Source organism: Populus nigra, chromosome 12 (assembly GCF_951802175.1).
Source record: "Populus nigra chromosome 12, ddPopNigr1.1, whole genome shotgun sequence".
Classification (NCBI taxonomy): Eukaryota; Viridiplantae; Streptophyta; class Magnoliopsida; order Malpighiales; family Salicaceae; genus Populus; species Populus nigra.
The window spans coordinates 14,404,571-14,431,587 of NC_084863.1; the positions used below are offsets into that span (position 1 = coordinate 14,404,571).

Consider the following 27,017-nt stretch of genomic DNA (forward strand, 5'->3'; position numbering starts at 1 on the left):
AAAATGATGCATAATAAGATTTTCTAATTAGAATGATATTATTTTGATAAAAAAATCAAAATGAGATCCAACTTAAGCAAAACTCCAAATGAGTTTTATAACTATGGGAGAATGGGAGAAAGGATGTTGTTTGGCGGTTCATCATGTTGCTTTATGTGATTAGTTTGATCTGGTTGGAGAGCTTAAACTAAATTGGAATTTCTTTTAACATGAAAAAGTATGTAGTTTCTTTCAATAAAGAGCCATGAGTATGACAAGCAAATTTCTATATTTCAATCAATTGCTATTATAAAACAAATCAAATCATTCTAGTCTTGATCTGGGGTAGAAATAGAAAATCCTTCAAATAACTCAAAACAAGTGCATTGTTGTTACAACCTAGTTCAATCTGTCTATGTGTGTGTGTTCTTTGCATGTTCTCTCTTGAGAGCTGTGAACTTAGCTGCTATATCATCACAATCTGGCAACTTAGGGTGGACATGAATGGGAGATTCAATGGGAAATGAACTGCACCTTTCAACATTTTCTCTGTTACTGTACTTGGACCTTTCTTGGGGCATTGTCATGGCTCTTAGATAAGGAGCCTTTGGTTCTTTTCCTGTCAATGAACTAGTTGGTTTGGGGCATGGATATGCAGAAGAAACGTTGCTGCATGTAGAATTTCGTTTCCTTTGCTGATCAGGCTGCCAATCTTGGCTGGTAAAAAAATCACACGCGGAAGCACCAAATTCACAGCTTTTTCTCCGCGGCTGATGAGGGAAGGCATACCGTTCCATTTCTGCATCTGATTCTCCAATTGTGGGACAGTGGCAATGATGAACAACAGTGAGGAGTCTCTTTTCGTTCCAAAGTGGAACCTCATGAGCAACTCTGCCATCATTGGTGCAGAAGTAACAGGGATGGTTTAAGCAGCAGTGGTTGGAGTAGTGAGGTTGTTTTTGCCTCTTCTCTGCATCACATGTTTCTTCACTCTTTCCTATTGCAGTATTCTTTTGATGCTTACTGGGAAGCTGTGATTTGTGCTTGGGATCAGTTGTGTATCTTTTGCTTGGTTTGTTGTAATAAAGCATGCATTGGATATCCTCAGCACTTGAATGTTCTTGAGATATCGATCTCCTTCTTGATCTTTTAACATTTGTATTCCTTCTAGAGCTCCTTGAACTTGACTTCTCACTCCCTGATTCATACTGATCCATATGTTTTACATCGCAACTGTCTTCAACTTTTTCTTTTTTAGGCAGGAACCGAGATGATTTGAACTTGAAAATTCTCTTGTCCTGGCAGCTACCTTCTTTTGTGATGGATTGAACCTCCTCTACATCATCAAGATAGACTATCATCTCCTCTGGCAACTGAGGCAGACTCTCTGAAGAAGTTCCTGCCATCTTTCTCTCTTCCTTGTGTTTTGAGGTGGTAGAGTAATCACTACTAGCCACCTGACTTTCTTCAGTGCTTAAAGCAACCACTTTAAATTTTGATGGTGAATGCAGTTCTGCAAAATTGTCCTCTTTCTCTGCCTTGTTGCACATCGGAGATTCCAGTGTATCAGGTGAAGATTGCTGAGCTATAGAAGAATTAATGGAACCACTGCTTGTATGACTGTTCTGACCAGAGTGAGTTGATGTTGTTGAACTTCGGCTTGTTGACCTTGAATCAATGTATATAGCCTTCCCTTCTAGATCGTTGCCATCTAAAACTTCCCTCTTAGATTCTTCTATTTTACTGCCATCATTTTGAACATCTCTATGTTCCTCTTCCTGTGGTTACAAGGAACAAAGATCTTCAGTATTTCTCATTAGAATAGGCAAACATTAGTTTAGACAGATTGACAGAAGTATAAAAAATGACCTGCTGCTGCAGCTCGGAAGCGTATTCAAGAGCCAAAATCTCTGGTCGGAGGCAGTAATCTTTAGCAATCTTATCCACCAATCTTTGCTTCACATCATCAGGAACTGACAGAATAGAAAGTCTCTCTTTTACCTGTGGTTACAATTTTCCAGTGCATTAACTTATGTATACTGACGAAATCATGGCAGAAACTTCTTATAAATATTTGTTATAACTTATAAGCAAGATATAAGAACCTGAAAATTAACAAGGTTCCCAGGCAATAGTTCAAGAGCTGTCTTTTCAAATCTTTGGCCATAATGCTGTCCAAAGATCTTCCGAACAGCACGAAGCTCTGGTATATCCCCACATCTTGCAGAGGCAAATATAAGAGTTGAAACTGCTTCATTGACATCATTAGGACAATCCCTGAAGCCACAAAATTCCGAAGACGGAACAGGTTAACATGGAGTAATCTAGATGTGAATACAAACTCCTTTTCAGTTATATACGTACTTGTTCCAGCGGATATATGACAGGTTGGCAACGATAAATTCGCAGAAACCATCCAATAATTCATAAATCGCTACAATATTTTCATCTTTGAAAAGAAGCTCAGCCTGAAAATCACAATAATAATCATATGTTAAAATCCCATTTGATCATTCTGCAAATTCTCATGCTAACAATATCTTCTATTCCATCAAATTTCAATGGCATACTGCTAAGACTTAACAGTAAAGCTTAGATGATCAATGCTATCAAAATTAAGACTCTTTCATTTCACATATCATGTTGATGAAAAAATAAAGCTTGCTTATTTATTTATTAAACAAGAAAAAGGTGCTAGGACTCGAACATTCAAAAAGTTCATAAAACTTGAAACAACAGAAAGATGAGCAGAGGAGATAACAGAGAAGAGATTCCAAGTTAACATGACATGTTACTATATCAGCAAAGAAATCGCTTATGCTTACCCTATTAAATGCAATATTTTCATAGCCGGCCTTAATGAGCTGAGCAACATCTTCCCTTAACTGCTTAACAATTGAATGCCTCTTCGTCTTCAATAGGTTAATCCGGTATTGAACTTGCTTCATCAGCCTCTTGCTGCAACCCAAGATAACAGAAACCCTTTTAACAAAAACCAAAAAAGAACCATCATGGAAGCTATAAACCCATGAAGCAGCTTAGTCACTTACCACTTGGAAGCTTTTCTCCACCCAAACAATGTAAAAAACATGTTTCAAAGTTTCTGTCTTCTTGATGGGTTCTTTCTGATCCTACTATAGAAACACAACAACAACAACCTAATACTAATGTTAAGCCTTGTTAGTAGTATAGAAAAAAGCTGGTATTGACAGTTTGGATGATTGTGTGTAGTGGGGGAAAGTTAGAGCGACCTGAACCAACATGACAGCGTCAGTTTGTGGAGTTTACGTGGTGTGGGAGTCAGTTTCAAGGAGGAGTGGGTTTGACAAGAACCACATAGAAAACATTGTGCTTCGTTGTCACTCCTTCCAAAAACTGCTCCACGTCTGATTTTGAAACACTTGTCTTGATGCACCCCCATAAGCCCAAGAGAAATCCCAAATTAATGAAGACTTTTTTTCTTCTTACCAATGTACAAAAATATCAGATTATCACGGTTCTTCCGCGGTAGAGATCCCTATGGTCCAATCATTCGGTCACATTGAACCATCTAGTTTCAAAATGAGCAATTAGATCCTTGACATGTAAGATTCATGACAACCTTAGTCTCTCTCTTCAATTTTGTTAGAAATCTCCAATAATGTTAAAATTATTAGCTTAAATAGGACATGTGACAAATGCTAATTGGTTGGATTTTGATCAAAGTTTGACCACTAAGTGTTAATTTTAGCAGAAATCGGTCACAAAATTAAATCGAGGGACTAACTTTTTGTCCTGAAAATCACTTATTAAGGACCTAATTGCATTTTTCTTAAACCCCAAGTTTGCATGTGACTCCATGGTAGAATTTAGGGACCTCCACTGAAGAAAAGCAGATTAAGGAAGATTTTTGGTTACTATGGTTAAGGTTCCTGTCCGTCTCATTATTTATTTATTTATATATTTATTTTGAAATCACTGTGATTGACTAATTTCCGTGTTTAATTGGGTTTAGGCAAGTTGGCTACTTTCGTTTGATTTGGCAATTTCAGTGGTAAGCAAACCCACCTCCCGAATTGAGATAAGGTAGTGGGTCATAGGGGGAGAATAAGTCAGCCATCATGGGAGAGAGGAATATGAAAATATCTTGAACATGGGTTCTGCTAATTGGATCATTAGTCTTTTTAATTAGAACTTTTAGAAGACTAATTCGCATTTTAATCATGATGGAAAAGCCTAGTTATTGAACTTATTTTGCATGATATATAGGTTTTTTGGGTGACTTCTTGATTTAGATTCTTGATTGGATTGAGCTTCTTTTGGGATATTTTCATAAATCATTCAATAATTTAGTTGGTCCTAAATGAGATCTAAATGGATTAATTTTAAGAATTTTTATTTTATTTTTTTGTAGATGCTATTTTTTTTAAAAAAAATAATATTCTTTTAAAATAGATTTAGATTATTCTAGGTTATCCCCAGAAATCCACTATCCAAATCTTAGGTAGGGTCTTACAAATATTCTTTAATATAAGTTCATGGTTGATATTTTCAAGGGAAAGTGTCAAAATTGATTTATCTAGTATAAATTATTCTTTAGTATATATTTAAGTTTTAAACATAATTACAATTTATTTCATCATGTTTGAAATCTGTTTACCTTAGGTTTTTTTTTTAATTCTTCTTTACTGTTAAAATAATAATAAATAAATAAAGAATTGACATCAATGATATTTTGGTCATTATTGTATGACAAATAGCCCAAATTAACTTTAGACCGTATGTGTGTGTGTGTATTAATCATGAAATTAACTTTATGTTAAATTATGTTATGGTTTTTATTTTTTTAATTCAAATATAACAATTTATCAGAGATTAGCATTCCAAACTCACCTTACTTGAGAGAATATTGAATTTATCCATCATGGATTAGAATTTAGAAAACAACAAGAAGTTCGAAAAATTAAAAGAAAAAAAGAAAAAGAAGAAGAAGAAGAAGAAAAGCCCTGAGCACGGCTGTAGAGGTAGTGTGATGAAATGAGAAAGAGCAAAAGGTCAAGAATATATATAGCGAACAGACGGGAAGAAAAAAGCTTGAGGCAGCTAAAGAAGCAAAGTGTGGAGTGGAGTGGAGTGCTGCAGGTCATTTCTGCCAGCCTGACACAAGACCTCATCCTTAATTCACACGCAGCAAGGTTGCCGCCTGCTCATGATTGGTTCTTGTCTTGTAAGAGCTTAGACTTATAGCAAACAGACAGAAACAAAAGAATTTTGCTGCTGTTGTTGTCAGCACAGGAGTCAAAGAAACAGGTGATCAAACCCGCGCCCTCCCTCCCTCTCTCTCTCGTACTAAAATGTTTTTCTAGTTTTGGGCTGGTGGCCAACTCATGGCATGGCATGGCATGCAAGTGCAAGAGGTGGTTCCTTGTCTGGGCATGTTAGGAAAGCTTGGGGGTCTGTAATGATGGAGACCAGAGCTCTCACATTGTTTTTTACGATTGCTTTTTCGAGGAGCTAAAGAGAATGTTCATGATGATTACTGCACTATAATCTAACCATCATTCTTTAGTGTTGTGGTTTTTTTAAAAAACAAATTATTAATGGTGAGCATTTATCTAGGATGTTGGTAGAACATGGTCCATTGCTGGGATTCGTGACAGGGGATGTGAAAATGGAGATAGGATTGATCATGTTCATATTCTTTCGAAAGTAGAAATCCCTATGGAACTTGGAAAAGCTTGAAATGTTCTTAGAAATGGTCACAATTCTCACACTTTTTGAGGGCTAGGAGGTGAAATAACAATGCACATTGAAATTGAAATGCTTAATGGGCGATCCACTATGATGATTGGCAAAATATTGGCTTGCCAGAACAAGGCAGCCCATTTACCTTAGAGACCCAATCTGTGGGAGAGGCCGAGTCTGCTAGGCTAGGTGGATGATCTTGCTCAAATTTTTAAATAGGAGTTGAGGGAATGCCCTTCTAATTAAGCTTTTTAAGATATGATAAAGGATATCCTCTTCACCATGCCAATTTCATTTGATTTCAATTCGAATGGATATTGATACGAACCGTTTTGAATTAATGATTTTTCTTAATAGTTATTTTACTTCATAAATAATAAATAAAACATAAATATTATTAAATCTAAACAAAATATAACTCTCTCTCTCTCTCTCTCTCTCTCTCTATATATATATATATATATATATATAAACAAACATTTGCTTATATGTAAATTGTCATTATGTTTTGGAAACATTTGGTATTAAAAAATGGATGTCCTGATAGGAACAAAAATGGGATTATAACATTGGAAATAGCTTAAAAATTTAATTAAGTTATTAAGTGAAATTCTAAAAATAATTTTATATTATTTTTAGAATGATGAGATTCAAACTTTTAATTATTTAATTATTAAATTTTTAATACTAAATTATCTCAATTCAAAATATAATTTGAAATATATAAATTTGTATTATTCACAAACATTTACTTGTATGTAAATTGTCATTATGTTTTGAAAACATTTGGTATTAAAAAAATTTCAATAATGGATGCCATGATATTAATAAAAATGGGATAACATTGATAATCTTTAAGAGATTCTAAAAATAGTTTAGATTTAAACTCTTTATCATTTAATCATTAAAATTTTAATATCATATTAAAAAATTATTAATTTTTAAAAGTTTAAATTATTGTAGAGGTAGAATAATAGATTTTTGTGGTGAAATAGTGTTTGTTAATCTTTCTGTTCTTCTCTTTTTTCTTGTTTTTTTGTTGACATATCATCAAGTCAGCTGTCGCATGCCGAATTTTAGACAGACCATGAACACCCTGAATACATTCACGAATGAGAATTTCTTTCTTGCGCATCTCTTGTTTCATTGCTTTCCAAACTTGCTCAACTTAGTACTGCTGTCTTACAACGAATTACAAAGTACAAATAAAACTAAGGAAATCTTGGTGATCAAGGTTTTTGTCACATAATTGTATCCTAATCTCTACTTCTCAGCTTTTCCCTCCTATTCAGCAGCTAAATAAATAAATAAACAAATAAGATGCCTGCTGCACATACAGGATGATCGACAAGAAGGAGTACTGCATGATCTGAGCTTTGATATTTACAAGCAGTAGAGATATCTCCAGTACTGCTTGGAACTAGCCGTGTCAACATGCTTGTTCACCTTAAGAGTTGGAAATTTACAAGCTATCCAAAAACAAGACTTAAACCCAAGATATCATGGATCCTTAGCCAAGTCTTAAACCACTTATGCGAACCCTCATGGATTTAGCTTCGGCTGATTCTACTGCAGTGGTTTTCTACCAATTAATATCTAGCAGGTCTTCTATCATTATATTTTGACACCATGTGTTTGGTTGCAGAGAAAATAGAGAAGTGGAAATAACAATATCTGAGATTGCGATTTAAGAAAATCTGTCATTGGAAAAGAAATTGAGAAGGAATGAACCAAACATGGATTAAGCTTTCTAAAGTGGTGAAAACAATAACAGGTTCTGGGTGACATATACATTACAGAATTACAATACTGCTGACAAAATGCATATAGTTAAGAATAAATTCCAACAAAAGCCTGCACAGAACAAGCTAAAACTGCATAACATAAACTTGCTTTATAATCAGCAATCTCTGAGAGAAGACAAATGGCATGGATGCTATTAGCCCATTCTGCTCCTCCTTTCCCTTCTAGCTGGAATCGAAGATGTTAATGAAGAAGGAAAATGAAAAAATGTGAGTCAGTTACATTTGGAGCTTCATACCATTAACGGCATAGGCATATTCACTTGATAAAATCCGAACTCTCTTGTTGGGTGACAAGTTATCAACAACCAAAGAACAGTTGACATTAACTATAACTTCTCTCAATGGAAAACTTTTAAGCACCACAGAAACAGGTGCGTTTACCATTACAAGCAAAGGGATCTTTCCTGTTTCCCTGTTGTCCATAAGAACTTCTTGAAGTCCTGAACCGAACTCACTTTTTCCTTTCAAAACAACTTGGATCATTGTTGTGTTCACGCCAGGTTGGTGAAAGGCAGGAAGCTTGCCCGAACAAAGAGTCGAGTCTGAATAGGCTACAACGACAGAGCTTTCCTTGCCGTAGATGAAAGAAATGCCTGTGTTAGGATTGTTAGCTTTCACAGTGACGGCAAATTCTGTATAGAGGCTAAAATCTGGAGCCATGTTGAAAGCATTGACATCGAAACTTGCGACATTATATTCAGGCATTTTGGGGTTAAGTGTCATGTAAATGAAGGCAATAACACTAGCAAGAAGGATGATCATAACAATCAAGAAGCAAAAGCAAAAGCATACACACTTTAAACAACCACCATGTGAATGATGATGGTTTGATTGGTACCTAGGAATGTTACGCCTTTGAGGAGGAGGTCTTACGCTTGAAGAATTATTATAGTTTAGCATAACATAATTTGGTTGGTATTCAGGAGCAGTGCCCATTGCTGCCTAACGTCGATGGATGAAACCTATGAGCATAGTCCATACAAGAAAGGAGAAGAAGAAAGAAAAGCCCTTTCCTTTCTCATCCAAGAATCTTGAACTTGGAGGTGGAGAGAAGAGAGAGAGAGAGAGCCTTTTTTGGGGAGTTTTTCTCCATTAGTTTAGGGTATTGTTCCATAATGTGTGGACATGGAAGATTTTCGTATGGCATGGTTGTTACACAACTCTTGATTCTTCTATTCTTGGCAGATAAACTCTGCTGATATTTGCCAGACCATCCAAGGAGGAGCCAATTTAGGAAAATCTAAAAATATTTTTTTCATATCACTGTGAAAAAGCATGGATTACATGCACAAAATCAATTAATCAAAGCAGATGCTAGCTAGTAATGGCAAATTGCTGCCTGTTATACATGTTAATTACTAAATGGTAAATGATCAGCCTATATATAAAAATAGCCAACACATAACATTTGTAAGGCCACCCAAAAGAAAATGCCAGTTTGTCAAGTTGAAGTAGCAGGTTTGAAGAATCTAATAATTCTAAATAGTCATCTGGATCTTCCACTAGTTGACTCCTCCTTTATCTATCAGTGGGGTAGGACTAAGTCTAAAAAAGATGTATTTGCGCTAGCTTGATAAGAAAAGTTCATGTTCTAAACTTTAGATATATAGGGCTCACATTTTACTTAGATAATTTTATCAGGTCTAGTTTTATAGAGGGTCGGTTAATTGTAACTAGATGAACTTGGAAGAATTTCAAATTAGGATAGGAAATATTATTTGAGTCAATTTTTTTTTTCAGATTTTAAGTTTAATTTTAATTTTTTTTTATTTGAGATTTTGATTTTTTACCTTATAAAGGTTGGTTTATAACCTATTTAAAAAAATTATAAACCAACCTGATTATAAAAAACTATTTATTTAATAAAATACAAAATAAAATTCTTGTGATGAAACCCTTGGTCAAAATTATTTATTTTTATTGCTTGTTGTTTTTAATGGACTGCGATAGAGTTTTTTTTTAAAGTATATTTTGCTCAAAAATACATTAAAATAATATTTTATTATTATTTTAAAAGATTATTTTTGACATTAGAATATCAATATAATCTAAAAAGAACTAAAAAAAATAATTTAAAACAAAAAAATAAAAAATAAATATTGTTTTTCAAAACCAATTTTAAAACACAAAAACAGGGCTTGTATTTGTTTCGTCAGCGTCACAAGCTGAATATATTTAGCGGGGCAAAAAAATCAGTCTTGGCACTACAGATTAGGCCAGCTATTTTGCGCTATACCTACACAGAACTAGTTGAAACCCTAGGAACTACGAATGAGAACCACATTACATGATGAGCCATAACCCTAATGCACACATATATGAAATCAATAACGAAAGTCATAGGCGGTGTTTGGTACACGAGACTGAACACGGCAACTTCAAACATACAAAAGTATCTGTTCAATCTCCTCCGATAGGACAGAGGGAGAGAGGAGAAGATTGTTAAGGAATATATCAGACAAGCAATAAGCCTCTAGCTTATACACAGTTCAAGTCATACATCTTGATGAAAACCAGAGTGTTGAATCTTTGCTAGTCTGTCTACTTAAAACAGATTATACAGATGCAGATAACCTAACTCAAAAGAATTGCAGCAACAGAAGATGCTTTATTAATGAATAAATAAATAACAAAAACTAACAAGACTTGTTGAGTTTCATAGGAGAAGAAGCACAGATTGATGACCTAGAATTACAAGATTTTAAAGCATTTCCTCTCGTAAATGAAACTACTGACAACACAATCATCCTAACCTTAGCCACGACCTTCTTTAGCTTCAATGATCTTGACCTTCTTCTCAGTTTGGTTCTTGATGCTAACCTGTAAGACTTCAGAAAAACCTGCCTTTGCTTGGCCCTTGCAGTTCTATACCCCATGTCATGAGGATCATTGCTATGCATAGAATCATATCGATCCAGAGGCTGATAACCATTCATTCTACGGCTAAAGTTTTTTGTTATGGTGTCATGGACAAGGCTGCTGGTGGTGTTCATCGCTGTATAAGCTGAGAGATAGTAGACAAGATCACAAGACCTTGATCATGGGGTTAGTTGTACTCATATATAGACCAGAAAAACTAAGTTTAATGTTTGATTTTATTAAATATTGTTCTCTTTCTTACCATAAATTTCATGTTTTCATTCCTTGGCGGCCGTACATAAACTACTACTATATCTATAGCAAGTCAAAACCTTGTCTTGGATGTTAAATGGGCAATGAATTTGTTCATTTAGTTTCCTATTTTGACCATTGACCACCAAGGTAACATGTATATTCAGAGTAAGCCTGAATTTGAAAATATTTTTTCACGCGAAACATCCAAGTTTCCTACTGGGTGACATGAATATGCATAATTGGTTATATATAACTCGGGAGGGTTGATCTAAATTAATGCTAAAAAAATCAAAATAATATTATTTCTTAAAAAAGTCAACATTGATGATTGGATTTTGACCGGGTTTTACCCGGTCATGCCAATATCACCAAATCATCCAAGTTTTTTTTTTATATTTTTATTTTAATTAGACCAGTTCAAGTTCTGGATTTACTTGTTAGACCAAGCAAGTTTTACAACAATGAATTTATTATCTTAGGCAAAATGTGGAGGTTTTTAATATCTTACAAACAAAATATTTTGATGTTTTCTTGAGCACAAAGCTTTTCATAACCTAGGCTTAGCATAGATAAGCATGTTTGAGATTATAGTAGTAGTGACGGTTTAAAGTTTTTTTTATTTAAAATACATCAAAATAAAGTATTTTTATTTTTAAAAAATTATTTTTGACATTAACACATCAAAACAATTTGAAAACATAAAAAAAATTATTTTAAACAAAAAATTAAAATTTTTAAGAACACAGTTTACAACACGTTACTAAGCACCTTAAAGCATTTTTATCACCAAGAATACCTTAAACTGACATAACTATGACGATGATTTAAACATTAATTGAGGAGAAAAAAAGGCAAATTCAAATCTCAACAACCTGTCATTCCCCAAAGCCAATATCTCAAGCTCAGGCAAACACTAAACCTGCCAATTGATTAGTTAATAATATATATATTTTTGCAAGTATCTTCACAATGTTCATATTCAAGTTGATGTTTTATAATTCTTTATGTCTTAATTTATTATAGTTTGGATTGTCTTATCCTATAGAATTTCAACCCTGTTAAGCAAGAAGCCAAGAACTGCCACATCCAAGCTAAATATTTTGTGCCATGTTTTTATGACCTTCCATCTTTGACTGCATCTATATTAAGAAAACAATAAATTGTGATAATATTTTTGTGGAAAAATCACAATTTGGAGAATATCTACCCTGAATTTCTTACCCTTATACTAAGAGCCATTCAAGAATTTTGCTTGAGAAAAATCGGAGATATTGCATTTAATATAGCTACAGCTACCAAAATTTCTACAAAAATGGAGGAGAATATCCAACAGGTAGCAATTTGGGCATTTTGCAGAAGAAATTATTTTACTAAAAGTGATCTCAGTCCTGGATTTATCTATATTTATTTTCTATTCAACACCAATCGATTTAGATTCATTATTATTCCAATTGAGATATTTAGCATGTGAAACATTAAATCATTATTTTAAAACTTAGACCAGCTAGATTAACCCAAAACTAAGCCAACCCAAGACTTGGATTGGTCCAGATTAACAAAAAAAAAAAAACTTGACTAACTGAATCAAAAACCTGGTTAGCCTAGGTCTCAACAGGTCAAAACCTAGATATCAACTCTTTGACTCTTCTTTTAAATTTTTAGTCAAAACATCATTTTGATTTTATTAAAAAAATAAAATAAAATTGAATCCATCCAGATGAATCAAACTGAATGATCACATGGAAGTCGATCCTGACCTAAGATTAGTGGGGTTTTACATTATGCCCCTATATCTTCAGGAAAGAATGATTGCCTGAGCTACAAAACATGACATTTGAAAAACAAAAAACGCTGTGAAATCCCACACAAGTACAGTCTTTAAGATTTTGCCTTTATTTTCATTATATATATATAGAAGAAAAATGTAGCAAGAGAGGTTACAAGAAGGATGGCAATGAAAAAAAAAAGATCCATTCATGATATTTCCATTTGTGAGTAAAATTTACCGCTGGCAAGATAAAAACCAAGAGAAAGAAAAACTCAAACTGCTATATCTTACGCCACTTGTCCCAAAGCCAGCTGCCCGAGGCGCCAAGCTGTTGTTGCATGGCCATCAAGATGGAATAATAAAAAGGATTACGATAGGTGATTAGGATATGGCAGCAGCTTCTTTAACACTTTCTTTCACCATTGTCTTAACAAAGAGTTCCCCTGCTCTGTACGAGGATCGAACCTGGAAAAATCAAAATTTAAAGCTCTTGTAAGAAAATAAATGCGGTGTAAATATTAAAAGATGTTGATAAAGGGTGTTTTGAATATTACCAAATGAATTCAAGCACACAGATAATAAATATTGGATATGAAGCAAAACAATACATAGGTTTGCAAGCTTTTGTTATAGTAGCAGACTAAAAGTTTGAACAGTCTGGATTTTGGAGGAACACAACTGGACTTGAACAGGGAACTTGATGCATTTACGAATTTTGATTCTGACAATTAGCCTGTTTTCCTATTTGTTAATTTGTGTAAGAACTCAAATTTTAACATATATAATCACCAAAATATATAGTTACTCAAAGAACTTACCAGAGGTCCACTGGCCACATAACGGAATCCAATAGACTCTCCATATTCTTTCCAAAAAGCAAACTTCTCAGGTGTAACATACTCCTTGACAGTTAAATGTAACGGAGTGGGCTGCAAGAGACAAGCAGTTCCATGTTGAGAGCCGGCTATAGTAGTCAGGTAAATATAGTAGCGTGATATATAACACGACAGCCTAACAAATGTCTAAGCCGTGTTGAACTGAAACCATCTTATGACAGCATGAGAATAGCCAGGCAACAACGCTAGACTATGGCCAGCTTTAGAAGTGTAATATATTTAAGAAAGCAAAAAGCCCAATTCTAGGCATAATACTACATGTAAAGTACTCAAACCAAATGGCATCAAAGTGTATTGGTATATCATTTTACCTGTAAGTATTGTCCAAATGTCAGAATATCAACACCTATAGCCCTTAAATCAGCCATGGCTTCCTTCACCTCATTATCAGATTCTCCCAGACCCAACATTATAGAGGTTTTTGTTATCATTCCCTTCTTACTGATTTTTGCATGTTTCAAAACTGATAAACTCTGTTCATACCTGAATTTTCCAAACCACAACTTAGAATCAAAATTAGCATCCACATCAAATTCTCTTGAAAGAACAACCAGTCTGCATAAGCTTTCTTACTATAAGTACACCAACCCGCTAGATATGGTTTATTCATGCAATTTTTGACCTGTTCTCAACAAATAATAGAATACCTTTATGCATTATCTGTATATGTATGCTTTAAATGGAGATAATCATGAATTTTATAAACTAAATATTGTTTATGTTTTCCGTCATCTGTAAAGTCAGAGCTAGCGTAGAACAAGATACCAACCACAAAGGTTTTGATGATTTTGGTCCAATTTTTGTATTCAAATGTTATGAACTGACTATCAAAGTACAACCATGGCTGGTTAGCTTCAAAAGCAAAGCAACTGATCTGGCACAGACCGATGTTGAACTCTTGCTCAAAAGCAATAACATGCTACTCACCCAGCCCGAGGATCTCTAACAATTCGTTGGAGGCTTTTAACAGTCTCAACGTTGTGGGCAAACACATCCAATCCTGAATGTACCAGAGTATCCACAGCCTTTAGGTCACCACGAAAATCAGAAGTTAAGCATTCAACCATGATCTCTGGCTTTAGTTCCTGCAGGAAAGGTGTATAGGATCCAATTTGTGATTCATATATTGTGTAACTGTTCTGCGCAGTAACATAGGAGCATGACTGCCCAGATAATATGCAAACCTTCATAGCTCTAACAGTTTGAGCAAAATGCCCACTTCCTCCATCTGGCAGATCATCACGATCCACACTTGTAATAACAATGTAATCCACACTACAAAATCAGGAAACAAACAAAATGCTAGATTAGTTTGATGCTTAAACTGAGTGGAACACTATATGCTGAAATATGGTCCATCTTTTTATTTCTTCTTACATATTAAAGGCAATGGTATTGAGAAGCAATGAAAAAACAAGCTTTTATTTGATAAAAAAAAAAAAACAAAACACTTGCAAACAGTACAGAAACAATCTTTTCATTGTTAATTATAAGAAACAAACTTACCCCCAACTTGCAATGGCCAAAGCAGTGTTAAGGGGCTCCATGGGATCAGGAGGAGGAGGGTTTCTGCTGGTTTTAACAGCACAAAATCTACAGCCTCGGGTGCAAGTATCACCTAAAACCATAATAGTCGCTGTTGCAATACCATCACCACCACCATTCCAACACTCTCCGATGTTGGGGCATTGAGCTTCTTGGCAAACAGTGTTGAGCTTCAAGCGAGACAGAGATTCTTTTACCTCGTCATACCGTTCACCTTGAGGAGCTTTCTGCCTCAACCACTCTGGCTTCTTCACATTGGGATCCCTCCCGGTATATGGCCCCATCTTCCCACCTCCTGGATATGGGTATGGACCCTTCTCCTTGTTCTTCGAATCCACAAATGCTGATGGTGAAGAACCATTGCTGTTAATGGAAGAAATTTGTGGGTTTTTTGCATCAATTTTTGATGAAGAGGGATAATCAACCGATTCATATCGAATTTTTGAATAGGAGCATAAAAAGGAGGATTTGGATTTAGGGGGTTGAGGAATAGGAATTGAAAAAGAGAATGAAGGTTTTGAAAGGGATTGCTCTATCATTTTATCTTCTGGGTTATTCACTGACTCAAAATGAGCATAAAAAGGCCTCCTTTCTTTTGGTTTATTCAACTGAGTAGCTGCAGCTGTATCTAAATCCTGTCGACCAACTGTTCCTGTGTCCACTCAGAAGATATTGGCATAGATCAGAATTCCATCCAGTTGTTCTGCTACAGCAGACTTACAATGTTCATTCACAACTTTCAGCAAAATTGTTCCACCCTAACGCCTTTAATTCAATCTGCCACCAAGCACATCATCTATCAAGACAATGAAAGATGCATTGTCGACTCACAGATGAACAGAGCATAAATTAAGAATATGAGAAAGAAAACCCCATAAGATATAAAGACATGCATGAAAAAAGAAACTTAACAGAAGATAAACATTTATAACACACATATCCTGCAACTCAACTCCATTAATCACCGCACCTCTGCAGGAGGAAATCATAGAATTATAGAACCAGTGGTTCTAGCACAACACAGAGGTTTTACTAGCTACACTATTTGAAATCTTCATAGATGATAGTTCTATGTTGTTAGTTGATTTTGTTTCATATTGGTCCATAGTATTTTCTCAAAAATCCAACTAAAACAAAGACCATAAACTTTCACAATTAGAAATGATATGCATCATCAAATTCAAAGATACAGCATACCAAGCTTAAAACTTAAAAAACTCTAGGAATCTAACAATGAGACTAATACCAAATTTATCACCAAAGTATTCAAAACCCATCACCACAATCAAACTACACTGCACATTTTTAAATTTTTTACAGAAATCAAAGAACAAAACCCGAAAAGGTTTTAACCTTGAAAGTTCAAATATGCATTTTAACAAACACCAAAAACCCATAACATCATTATTTTCACACACATATAAACAAGAAAAATGTAAGTGAGCTTGAAAGAGAGAAAGATAAGTACAGACCCAACCGTAGTGAGAGAATTCAGTGATGAAAAATGCAGGCTTTGTGTTTGATGAAATGGTATGATGCTGGGATTAGAGAGAGAGAGAGAGAGCTTTTGTTTTGGGTCCTTGTATTCTCCGTCCCAAAAAAAAGAAAAACCCTTTTTGTTTGTCGTTGGTAGTTGCAACCGTCACTGGGCGGTTAACCTATCTAATATGGAAGGCATTGTTGGTAGACGACATGTCTTTCCACAAGAAAAAGATTGATTATGAATTTTATTTTTTTTATTTTGCAAGTGAGAGAGAAATCCATTATCATCACCAATTAACTTCTCACCATATGGTATTTATTTATCTTAACATTTAAATTCGAATTATTATGGACATTTAAAATATATAGACGCATATATTAATAGATTTATATCTTGATATGACAAAAAGAATTTTTTTTATTTTTTTAATATTCATATATATATATATATGAGAAAAATTGATTCATTCAAAATATAGAATTTAGGAAGGATTTGATTTGAATAAATTTTATATCATTGTATTTTTTTTTAATTTTGAAAAAAAAATAATAGAATTATTAAAATATTTTTTTAATTTTAATTAAAAAGGCATTATTAAAATATTATTCATAAAATAAATTAAACAAATCAATATAGCATCGACGCTGTAGCATTGGAGACTAGTGTGTCAGTAAACAAAATTAACGAAGTATAATATGATAATTGTTTTGGGGAAGAAAACTATTTTATTATTTTAAAATTAATAATAGAAAATTTTACACAATAATTTTATTAAATGTATTTTTATCTTATTTTAAAAATAGAATGATAAGTAACTTAAATGATATTAACAAGAGCTAAATGTGCTTGGAAAAACATTGCAGACACATACTTGTCATTGTTCAATAAAACAATGAAATGGTGATTTTTTTTCCTTCCCGTGAAAAATCCTTATATTAGTTATTGGGGATATTTAGATGTTTTCACAAGATTTATTAATTATTATTAAATTATTAAGGAAAAGAAAGTCTTTTATTATTTTAAATTGACAGTGCAACGATCAAAATAATTTTAAAAAAATCAAAACTAATATCAAAGGGTAATTTAGTATTTTTCATAATAATTTTTTTATTATTATCAATTCAGCTAAGCAACACTTTAGTATTTAATCAAATATATATATATATATATATATATATATATATATATATATATATATATAAAAGTACAGTGAAACGATTAAAATATCTTTAAAAGTAAAAACAAAATTAAAATTAGAATCAAGGGGTTTTTTCATCTTTGCAATAGTTTTTTTTTAATTATTATTATATTAGCTTAGGGGTAGTTTGATATTTGACAAAATATAAAACAAATAATAAAAAAAAGGTTGGTGTGTGAGTGGCACAATCTTTAAAGCATCTTACGCCTTTCAACATCCAAAAATATTTTTTTGTCGTGTCTTTTAAAGCCATGTCGCATCCTCTTCCTTGTATTGCGGTATATGCAAGAGGTGTGTATAGGTGATGGTGGTCCAGTTTGTTGTTGGTGGGCTTACCCCCCACCCGAAAATTATAGCATGACCTTCATTATTGTTAATATTTCAACTTTAGTTTTTATTCTTTTCATTTCTAGAATTGTTTTTGGTCATTTTATAGAAGTTTTATTTGTATTTAATTTTATTTTTCAATCCCAACTTTTCAAATATTTTTTTTTAGTTTGGTACTCATTCTTTTAATTATTATTTTTTTGCCATTGTTAAATTGATTTTTCTTGTCAATTTCACCCTTCAATCAAAAATAAAATTTATTTGTATTTTAATTTTAATCCTCGTTCTTTTAATTGTCAATTTTTGTTTTGGAACCTTTTGTGTAATTGATATTCTTTTTCTAAGTTAATCTTTCAACATTTAATTGGTTGGAAATTGAGTTTTATGATTTTTCTAGATAAGGTACTTCTAGTCTAATGTCCAGGGTCACAGATTTACAAAATTAACGCATATTAACATTTTTTATTTTATTTTCAACTTTGTGATTTTTTATGTTTTCTTTTCTACCGGGTTGTCCCGACCTTGTGACTTGGGCCACGGGTTTTTCAGGTTAACTTGAATTGGCTCGACTTTTATTTCCCAAATTATAAGTTTATCATGCTAACTTACATTAACTCAAGTTTGGTTTTTTTGTCCATTTTTACCCTATTTTATCCTTTCATATTTAATGGGCTAAGAATTGAGTTACATTATTTATCACTTTTTACAAAAATGTTTTTTATAGGTTATCATCATCATTTTTTTTAATTTGATTTATTTTCTATCATTACTATTTTCTTTTCCATTTAATTAAAATAAAATCAATTTATTTAATTCAATCTGGTCTATGACTCGAGTTACATGGTTTTTTTCCTTCTTTAAAACATGTTTACACTACCTGAATTATTTACTCAATTTATTTTTATTTTTATTTTAAGAAACAATGCTTTTTTTTTATCATAACCTAATTATTTATATAAAAAATTATCATGATCTTGATTATTTTTATGTAACTATGTAAGAAAATAAAAAATTTAAATTTCATATATAAATATTCATAAAGTGTTTGTTAATAACACAAAAATCTAAATTTATTTGAAAACTATGGCATAATCAAATCATTTTCAAATATTATTATAATAATTTTATTTAAAGAGAATTTTATTAAGAAGATAAAAAGAAAGAAAAAAATGTGGAAGGATCATATATATATATATATATATATATATATATAATGCCAAGGACTTGGGCCTAAAAAAGATAACCTTATGAACTTGGTTTAAAAGAAAAAAAAATCCTAAGTTCACGTGAGCCTAGAAGATCAAGTCGGGTCACCAAGCTTTTTACCCTAAAATCTATTTTTCACTTGTTTTCATTTGAAAAACATCCTGAGAGTCTCAATAATTTTATTTTCAACCTCAAACCACCATTTAATCACTTTAAAAAATAAAAAATAAAATTAAACAAAATTGATAAATCTCGATCTATTTTTTCAAGATGGATAAATGTCAAAACTATTAGCACCTAAAATAAACATGAATAAGAATTCTATCTCTTCTCTCCCTTTTTTTTACAATATTTTCTCTTATCTCTCTAAATCTAAGGACAAAAATGTAATGAAAATAAACTTTGAGGACAAAAGCACACACAAAAAGACTATAAGGACCAAATAATGTAAAAATAAAAAACTCATAGATCAAGGTGGATTGTTTTACATGAAAGGAACAATAAAAAATAACAATTAAAAGAATAGGATCAAATCTGAAAAATAAAATAAGATGACAAACTTCAATTTTTTAATTGAAGAGTGAAATTGAAAAAAAAATTTTACAAAATGACCTAGACTAAAAATTTAGTAATCAAAAAAATAAGAATCAAATTTGAAATAATAATAATATGAGAGAGGACAATTCTGATTTTTTTGATAGATTAGTCTGAATTTCAAGGAAATGAAAGACAAAAAAGATAGAAAAAAAAAATAATATCGGTGACACACCGCCATCAAAATAACCACATACACTTCCCTGTGTGGAAGAACACATTACACCACATCTATTGCCATCGTGGATGGTTGAATTTGGCTACCGTATAAAGCTAAGTGCATAGCCAGAGTACTAGGGCGGTCTCCCTCGCCCTTTAGCGCATGCACTGTACATGCTAGACAACCTTATCCTAAATGTTAACTACACTCACCCGTATTTCTTTCGGCATCCACCTTGGTTCTCGAGCCTTGATTATTCTAAATCAACAATCTAAATATATTTTTGACAAATCAAGCACCAAACCTTTTCCTCGACATTACGTGACCTCTATAACTAGGCAACCAAAATAAACCAACTAGGCAATCCAAAGAAAAAAAAAGGATCAAATTTTAAAAAAATAAAAACTAGAAAAAAAAAGGACAAAGATGTTTGCTTTTATTGTCCAACCCAATCCCTTATAAGACAAGATTAAAAAGGTTCAATATTTATTAAAGTTTTAAATTCGGTTTCCAAAGCTTTAATCGCCATAAACTAATAAAATTGAATTTTATTTTTCAAAGCTAAGCATAACCGAGCAACAATATATTTTATTGACACCTTGAGGTCCCCATTCATATAAATACCAAACAACATGTAAAGCCTAAACTCATATTATTGCAATGCCCAAAGGTAAAATAAAATAAAAAATCGAATGACCAAAACCTAACATACTGAAGGATAAAAAAGAAGTGTGGATTCAGTGTGGATTACTAGACAATGTATAATAATTTCTTAAGGAGAATTAGGTTTTGCTTTTAACAATACAATTGTTATCCTAAATTTTAGCATTGACATGAATATAATAGATTCTATATCATGAGAAAAAACAATATTATGTATGTATTCATAGTTGTTAAACTTAACCTAATAAATTAACCTTAAAAGCTCACGATCGAGAAGCTGACCTAGGCCTGACTTCAAGTAAACTAGAAAAGCATGATCTCGGTGAAATCTAATTGATTTAATCAAATTTTAGACAATCCAATTGACATAGACAAGCTTGTTTGAGTCAATAATAAAGAATGTTTTTTAAGAAAACAAAATAATATTATTTTAATAAAAATATTAATTAACCTGAGTTAATATAATAAATTAAATATATTTTTTTCTTGGTCGGTCCTCGTATCGTGCCTCACAAATATGTGTGTATTCGGTTTACATGTACTATAGTTTTGGGGTATTAAAAAACCCCACAACTTAAATGCCGAACAACTAAACCATTTATGAATTAATTCTGTACAATATATTGATGTTTTGAGTTGAGGCTATAGCCGACTACAAAAAAACCCCAACACAACTGAATTTGTACTTTCAGTTTACCTAATATATATATATATATATGTGTGTGTGTGTGTGTGTGTGTGTGTGTGTGTGTGTGTGTGTGTGTGAGAGAGAGAGAGAGAGAGAGAGAGAGAGAGAGATCAAACACTTAATTGCCCCATCTAAATACATAATGACAAAATTTGAAAAGGCCTAATTGCTCCCAAACGTAATTTCTTTTTTCTTTTTTGGAAATTGTAATTGCAACAGGTGATGATGATCTCTTATGAATAGGAGAAACGATAATTAATGCATGCATAAAGTTCATTTTTCGCCAAAAAGAGAGGACACTGATTAACTTCTACTACATTATTTTGGGCCTCCCTTTCCAGTTTTGCAACTTAATTATTTGTGTAGCTGGGGATCACCTCATTGAGGGCGTAGCTTGCTGCAGAAAAGGGGAAATGATTGAGTTTTAACGGTACCATATACTTGTAACCAATCATGTTCAAACCAAATTAATTGAGCAAAATCTGGCCATCAATTACAAACCTGTGATAATTAACTACTGATCTTACAAATTATTAATAGAAAATATATAGGGTGTGGGTTTTTCAATGTAATACTAGATATAAATTACAAATTTATGTGGATGGCTATAATAAAATTATCTTTCTACTTTTTTATTTAAAAATTGGAAGTCATGCGTCTAGGGGGTATTGTTGTCCTTTTATGTAGTTTTTTTTTTTAATTTTCAGAGTCATGAAGGGCATTTTATTATTTTTACATTGGATAATTAAACTTTTATTTGAAAAAACTATTGATGCGTGATCATTACATGCTAGTGAATGGGTGAATGGGTGACATCTGTACCATTTAGACATGTAAGAATCCACCTGTTGGCCAAACTTACCATTTCGTTCTGTCTTTGAAAGCGCCACCACATCCTCTTCCTCATGGTGTGGTGTGTGACGATGAATGATGGACGCTTTGTAGCCAATAGTCGTTTCTTTCCCCCCCCTTTCTTTTCTCTCTCTTACCTGAAAAGGTACGTGGTTGTCCTTTTTGTTTTTGGGTTTTCAATTTCATTCCTTATTCTTTTGATTTTTGATTTTTGTTTTTATTCCTTTTATAAAAGTTTTGTTTGTTCTCAATTTAGTCCATCAATTACAATTTTTCATAAATTATCTTTTTCATTTTGGTCCTTATTTTTTTTATTTTTTTTTCTCTTGCCCCTTTTGTTAAAATTTTATTGGTTTTCAGTTTCATCATTCAATCAAATTTTATGTTGTTTTATTTTTTTCAATTTGACCCTCATTTTTTTATTTGTTTTTCCTTTTGTTAAAGTTATTTTTATTTTCAATTTAACCCTCCAATTGAACTTTTTTTATTGCCCTCTAATTTATATTTTATTTCAATTTTCACCTTCATTATTTTAAATATAATTTTTTGTTTTAGATTCTTTTGTGCAATTTGTTTTTTATAGTTTTATTTTCTAGGGTTTGATTTGTTGGGAATTGAATTACGTGGTTTTTCCATTTGTAATGCTTTTAATCTAATGAACATGGTCACAATTTTGAAAGTTAATGCATTTCAACATCTTTTTTAGCTCATTTTTTTATGATTTTATCTTTCTATATTTTTTTTTAAGATTGGTTTTGTGATTATCTTTAATTTTTTTTCTATTGGTTTATCTCAGTCTCATAATGAAAGTCACGGGCTTTGCATACCTTTTTTGAATAGAGGTTTTTTTTTTCTAATCTTTGTTTGTATTTTATATTTGAAGATATTATTTCGTTTTATCTATGATTTTTTATTGTTTTATACATATAAAATCTATTTTTAAAAATAAAAATATTTATTTTTAAATAATATTTGTAATATGTTCAGCCTTGTGTAATTTTTATTTTATTTTATTAAATAAGCTTCATGTGTGTTTCTATTTCTATTATCTCTTATTGATTTTAATAAATAAATTCAGTAAACCTAACTGAGTAGATGTTTAATTTTACAGGTTTAAATATCTTGATCTATCTCTTTTAGTTATTATTAGTGATTTGCTTTCATTTATTTACATAGATGGTTATTGATTCATTTAATTATATACATGCATAAAGTTTTCTATTTATATTTTAAATTTTTTTATGTAAAAAACACATCCAAATAACGTGCATACCCAATATATTTTTTTAAAAAAATTACGACCGCAATGTAACACGGGTGAAATAGCTAGTTAACTACATGTAGGCTACTGGATAGGAGAAACACCAAAGTGGACAGGGTAAGATTTGAACAGAAGTAGGTATCTTATTTTCCTGGAATTAAATAGCTTCAAGGTGGTCCGAACTTAAGCACATACACATCTACTATAGAAGCAGAAGGCATTAATGGCAATCACATTAAATCTACAGTGTCTAATTTATTAGCTCCTATAATGCCTTTAAGCTTCAAAAATTCAATAAATTTGAAACTCCCTCCTAACATTTATATACTTAGTCAGAAAGTCACGTAAAGAAAGCACATGAATTCAGTTAATTCTTTCATTCTATATATTCCACCTTTCTTCCATGGAACCACACCCATGTCAAGGCTTGAGTCCTGTGACTCTCGTAAGCAAACCTGGCTTGTGTATCCCTTTTCATGTGACCCTCTCTTGTCACACTACTTGGGCACACACTCTTGCCTGTGATTTGCTTCAATTCTATCTCCTCCTGCCCACCAGTTTATATATTCCAGTGCGTCTACACTTCCTCTCTCAAACCTTTGTCTCAAATTTTCTTTTAACGCATATATACGCACTCCAACTACTTAACACAAATGAGAAAAACCAAAGCCATGAAGATTTTTGTTGCAGCATTAGTCATCATTGCTCTCTTTCTTCTTCCAATGGCCGTATCAGCGAGGCATATAGGCAGGTCACGAACACGTATGAACCCCTCTCGTTTACTCCTTCTACTTCAAATTCCTTAGTTTTTTTAAAAGGGAATTATAAGGAAATGGTTGAAACCCAAAACTTTTTTAAAAGAGAGGAAATATATGGCCAATATAATTCAATCTAGTGTGGTATTAGATGTACTCTTTTCTTACCTTTTGCCAGGGTTTCTATTGCGACTAACTTTCGTTTTTTTTTTTTTTTCCCATTTAATGCTGAACAGACCATGGGCACCACCATTCGACACAGCCTCGAATTAAAGACGGGACAGTCGCAAAACCCAATTTTTTATACAGGGAAAGGTGGCCACAAAAGAGAAGGGGTGCTGATACTGTCCAAATTGCAGGATCAAGTTTGCCAGATTGTTCTCATGCATGTGGGTCATGCTCACCGTGTAGACTAGTAATGGTCAGTTTTATTTGTGCTGCACTTGAAGAGGCTGAGACTTGTCCCATGGCTTATAAGTGCATGTGTAATAACAAGTCTTACCCTGTCCCATGATGGTCATCCCCCTTCTTCTTCTTTTTTTTTTTTTTTGAGAGAGAATGTTCATTCCCCTTGACTCAACTCTCTACATGTTTAATTAACTTAGCCTAACTACTAGATTAGAACTGTTTTTTTTTTGTATCATTTTTTTCTCCAATTTTACCTTTCTATTGTAGACATGCCTTTCTTTTGTGTAACCAGAGAGTTAGTTTCCTTTATCATTATGAGGTTTTTGGTGTTTTTTTTTGTTGCTAGCTGCTTGGTCTAATTAATTGGCAGCCACAACTTTGCTATGAAGATATATATTAATGTTTGGAGTTACTTATGGGAAAATGATATAATAACTTTAGATTCAACTAAACCTAATTCTCCAAAAAAATAAATTAAGTCCTTGGAAAATTTATGACATTTTGAAAAAATCTAAAATAAAAAATATTATTGAACCTTGCAATCCAATACATCATATTGTCTCAATGGTTTTTTTTTTAAATATTGGCTTTATAAAAAAAATTCAACCATTTTTTTTTATAAATCATTCAGATTGCTTTTAAACATATGTGTCTGGTCTTTATTTTTTTGTTCTTTAATTTTTTTTCTTTGGATTTTTCGAGTTAATTGAATCATATATATCAAAATAATTTTTACACAATTTAATTTAAAATTTAAACTTGACAAAAAGTCTAAGTTTAATGATAATGCCAAAGAGTTCCCGCAACTTAAATATTATCTTTTTATATTTAATTTTTTTAAGTTCAACTCAAAGATAAATAGCGCACCTAATTAATTTCTAAAAGAATTGACAGAAAAGATATATAATTGGTTTTGCGGTAATTAACAAACTCACTGCCAAGATTTATATGTTCATGTTTTGTGACAAATAAAGTATGATATAAATTTAATGAAAGCATCATATGAGCATAAGTTCATGTTTTGTGATAAACTATTGACAATTGTTAACGCATGCTTGTTCATGTAATGACTGTATACGATCATCTCTTGCCAGCGTCAATCCTTATTAAAAGCATTCCTCTGGTATTCAAATCTAAATTTTAATTGGAAATATTAAATTTGATGCATCAACATCAAAATTATAGTTTTGAGTTTCGTAAATCAATATAATATTCTATAACTTGATCGTTTCAAAAATTTTAAATAAAAGTTTGGTTGATTTGGATTAATTTATCGATCTACAATCTAAATTTTAAAATTATAAAAAAAATATTGGATGAAATAAAATTTTTAAACAATAATAACATGTATAAAACTGAATTTGAATCCACAGCATGTAATTGATATGCCTCAATTAACAAAACAAACTAATTTCTATAAGGAAATTATATGTGTATAAAGATACAAATTACTATTTATTATTTATTATAATAGTATAACTATAAATTTGCTCTTAAAAAAAAAAAGGCAATGCACTAAGATTTGGAGTAAGATTGTCTTTTCATCATAACACAATTAATTTTTTTATAATTTTATGAGGTTAGATTAATAATTTTATTTTATTTTGTACAGTAAAATTATTAATTTAATTCTAGAATAAAATAATTTTATATCTACTACTCAGGGATATTTTTGTATTTTTAATTTTTTAGAATAATGTAATTACTTTGATGCCTTTAAAGACAAAACCAATTGAAAACTCAAAGGTTTTTTTTTTTTTTTTATCATTTTACATTGTTTTCATTGTAAATTCCAAGGGTGCTCGAAGATATTTTTGTAAATTAAATTTATTAAATATAATTTTAAAAAAACCTATTAGCGCAGGGGCCGTCTAGCCACTAAACTTCGTCTTCCAAGATGATATTTGAAAGGGCCTGGCACCGCATACCAGACGAGGAGGTGTGTGCGCCAAGATTCACGATGGTTTGGCATTAACGACCATTTCTTCCCCACTTCTTCTCTTTAACCCCACTTTGATTTTTGTATCAGCCCTTTAAAAATTTAAGAACAACCCTTCATTTTGTTGGTTCTTCAGATTTTATCCATGTTCTTTTTATTATAATATTTTTTTTATCTTGAATAATTTATTGAATTTGATCTCAATTCTTTTGTTTGTTATTTTTTTATTGGTAACCATTTTTTCAATTGATTTAGTATTACGATTTCACCCTCATTTGCTTTTTTTTTCCCTATCAAATTTAATAAATCATAAAATGATTTTATTTTATAATTTCACCCTCCTTTGTTTTTTTTTCTATCAAATTTAATCCATATTCTTTTAATTGCTAATTTCCTTTTGCTTTGAAAAGTTTTTAAAATTTATATTTTTATATTGGAGCATAATAAACTTCTTGATTGAACCTGAATCCAGGGTTTCACGGGTTACGAGTTTTTTTAAATTTGAGCAGGTTTAAGATATTTGCTAGGGTTTACTTGGTTCTTATAAATATTTTTTAATTTTACCCCTAAGATTTTTTTCATCTTTAAAATTTGGTCCCTATTCTTTTAATTACTATTTATTTTATTTGGCATCATTTTTTATTTTTTTTTT

At 31.8% G+C, this 27,017-nt stretch overlaps 3 protein-coding genes across 4 annotated transcripts; 1 reads left to right on the top strand and 2 right to left on the bottom strand.

The window, feature by feature from the left end:
• Positions 1-320: 320 nt before the first annotated feature.
• On the bottom strand, positions 321-3,312 carry LOC133669066 (uncharacterized). Its single transcript, XM_062089077.1, has 6 exons — positions 3,030-3,312; positions 2,805-2,937; positions 2,344-2,447; positions 2,085-2,256; positions 1,849-1,980; positions 321-1,757 (listed from the first exon to the last, which is right to left on the bottom strand). The coding sequence occupies exons 1-6, from the start codon at positions 3,068-3,070 to the stop codon at positions 393-395; spliced, it is 1,947 nt and encodes a 648-aa protein (XP_061945061.1). The 5' UTR covers positions 3,071-3,312; the 3' UTR covers positions 321-392.
• Positions 3,313-12,492: 9,180 nt separating this feature from the next.
• Positions 12,493-16,451, bottom strand: LOC133669179 (lipoyl synthase 1, chloroplastic). 2 transcript variants are annotated; one of them, XM_062089230.1, is made up of 7 exons: positions 16,304-16,451; positions 14,793-15,483; positions 14,471-14,561; positions 14,214-14,371; positions 13,598-13,769; positions 13,209-13,319; positions 12,493-12,855 (listed from the first exon to the last, which is right to left on the bottom strand). In XM_062089230.1, the coding sequence occupies exons 2-7, from the start codon at positions 15,368-15,370 to the stop codon at positions 12,772-12,774; spliced, it is 1,194 nt and encodes a 397-aa protein (XP_061945214.1). In that variant the 5' UTR covers positions 15,371-15,483; positions 16,304-16,451; the 3' UTR covers positions 12,493-12,771. The 2 variants fall into 2 exon arrangements, with proteins under 2 accessions (XP_061945214.1, XP_061945213.1); XM_062089229.1 differs by having other exon boundaries at positions 14,793-15,608.
• A 7,424-nt stretch (positions 16,452-23,875) lies between these two features.
• On the top strand, positions 23,876-24,735 carry LOC133669280 (protein EPIDERMAL PATTERNING FACTOR 1). Its single transcript, XM_062089351.1, has 2 exons — positions 23,876-24,025; positions 24,255-24,735. Exons 1-2 carry the CDS (start codon positions 23,917-23,919, stop codon positions 24,530-24,532), a joined length of 387 nt encoding a protein of 128 aa, XP_061945335.1. The 5' UTR covers positions 23,876-23,916; the 3' UTR covers positions 24,533-24,735.
• The last annotated feature ends 2,282 nt before the right edge of the window (positions 24,736-27,017 follow it).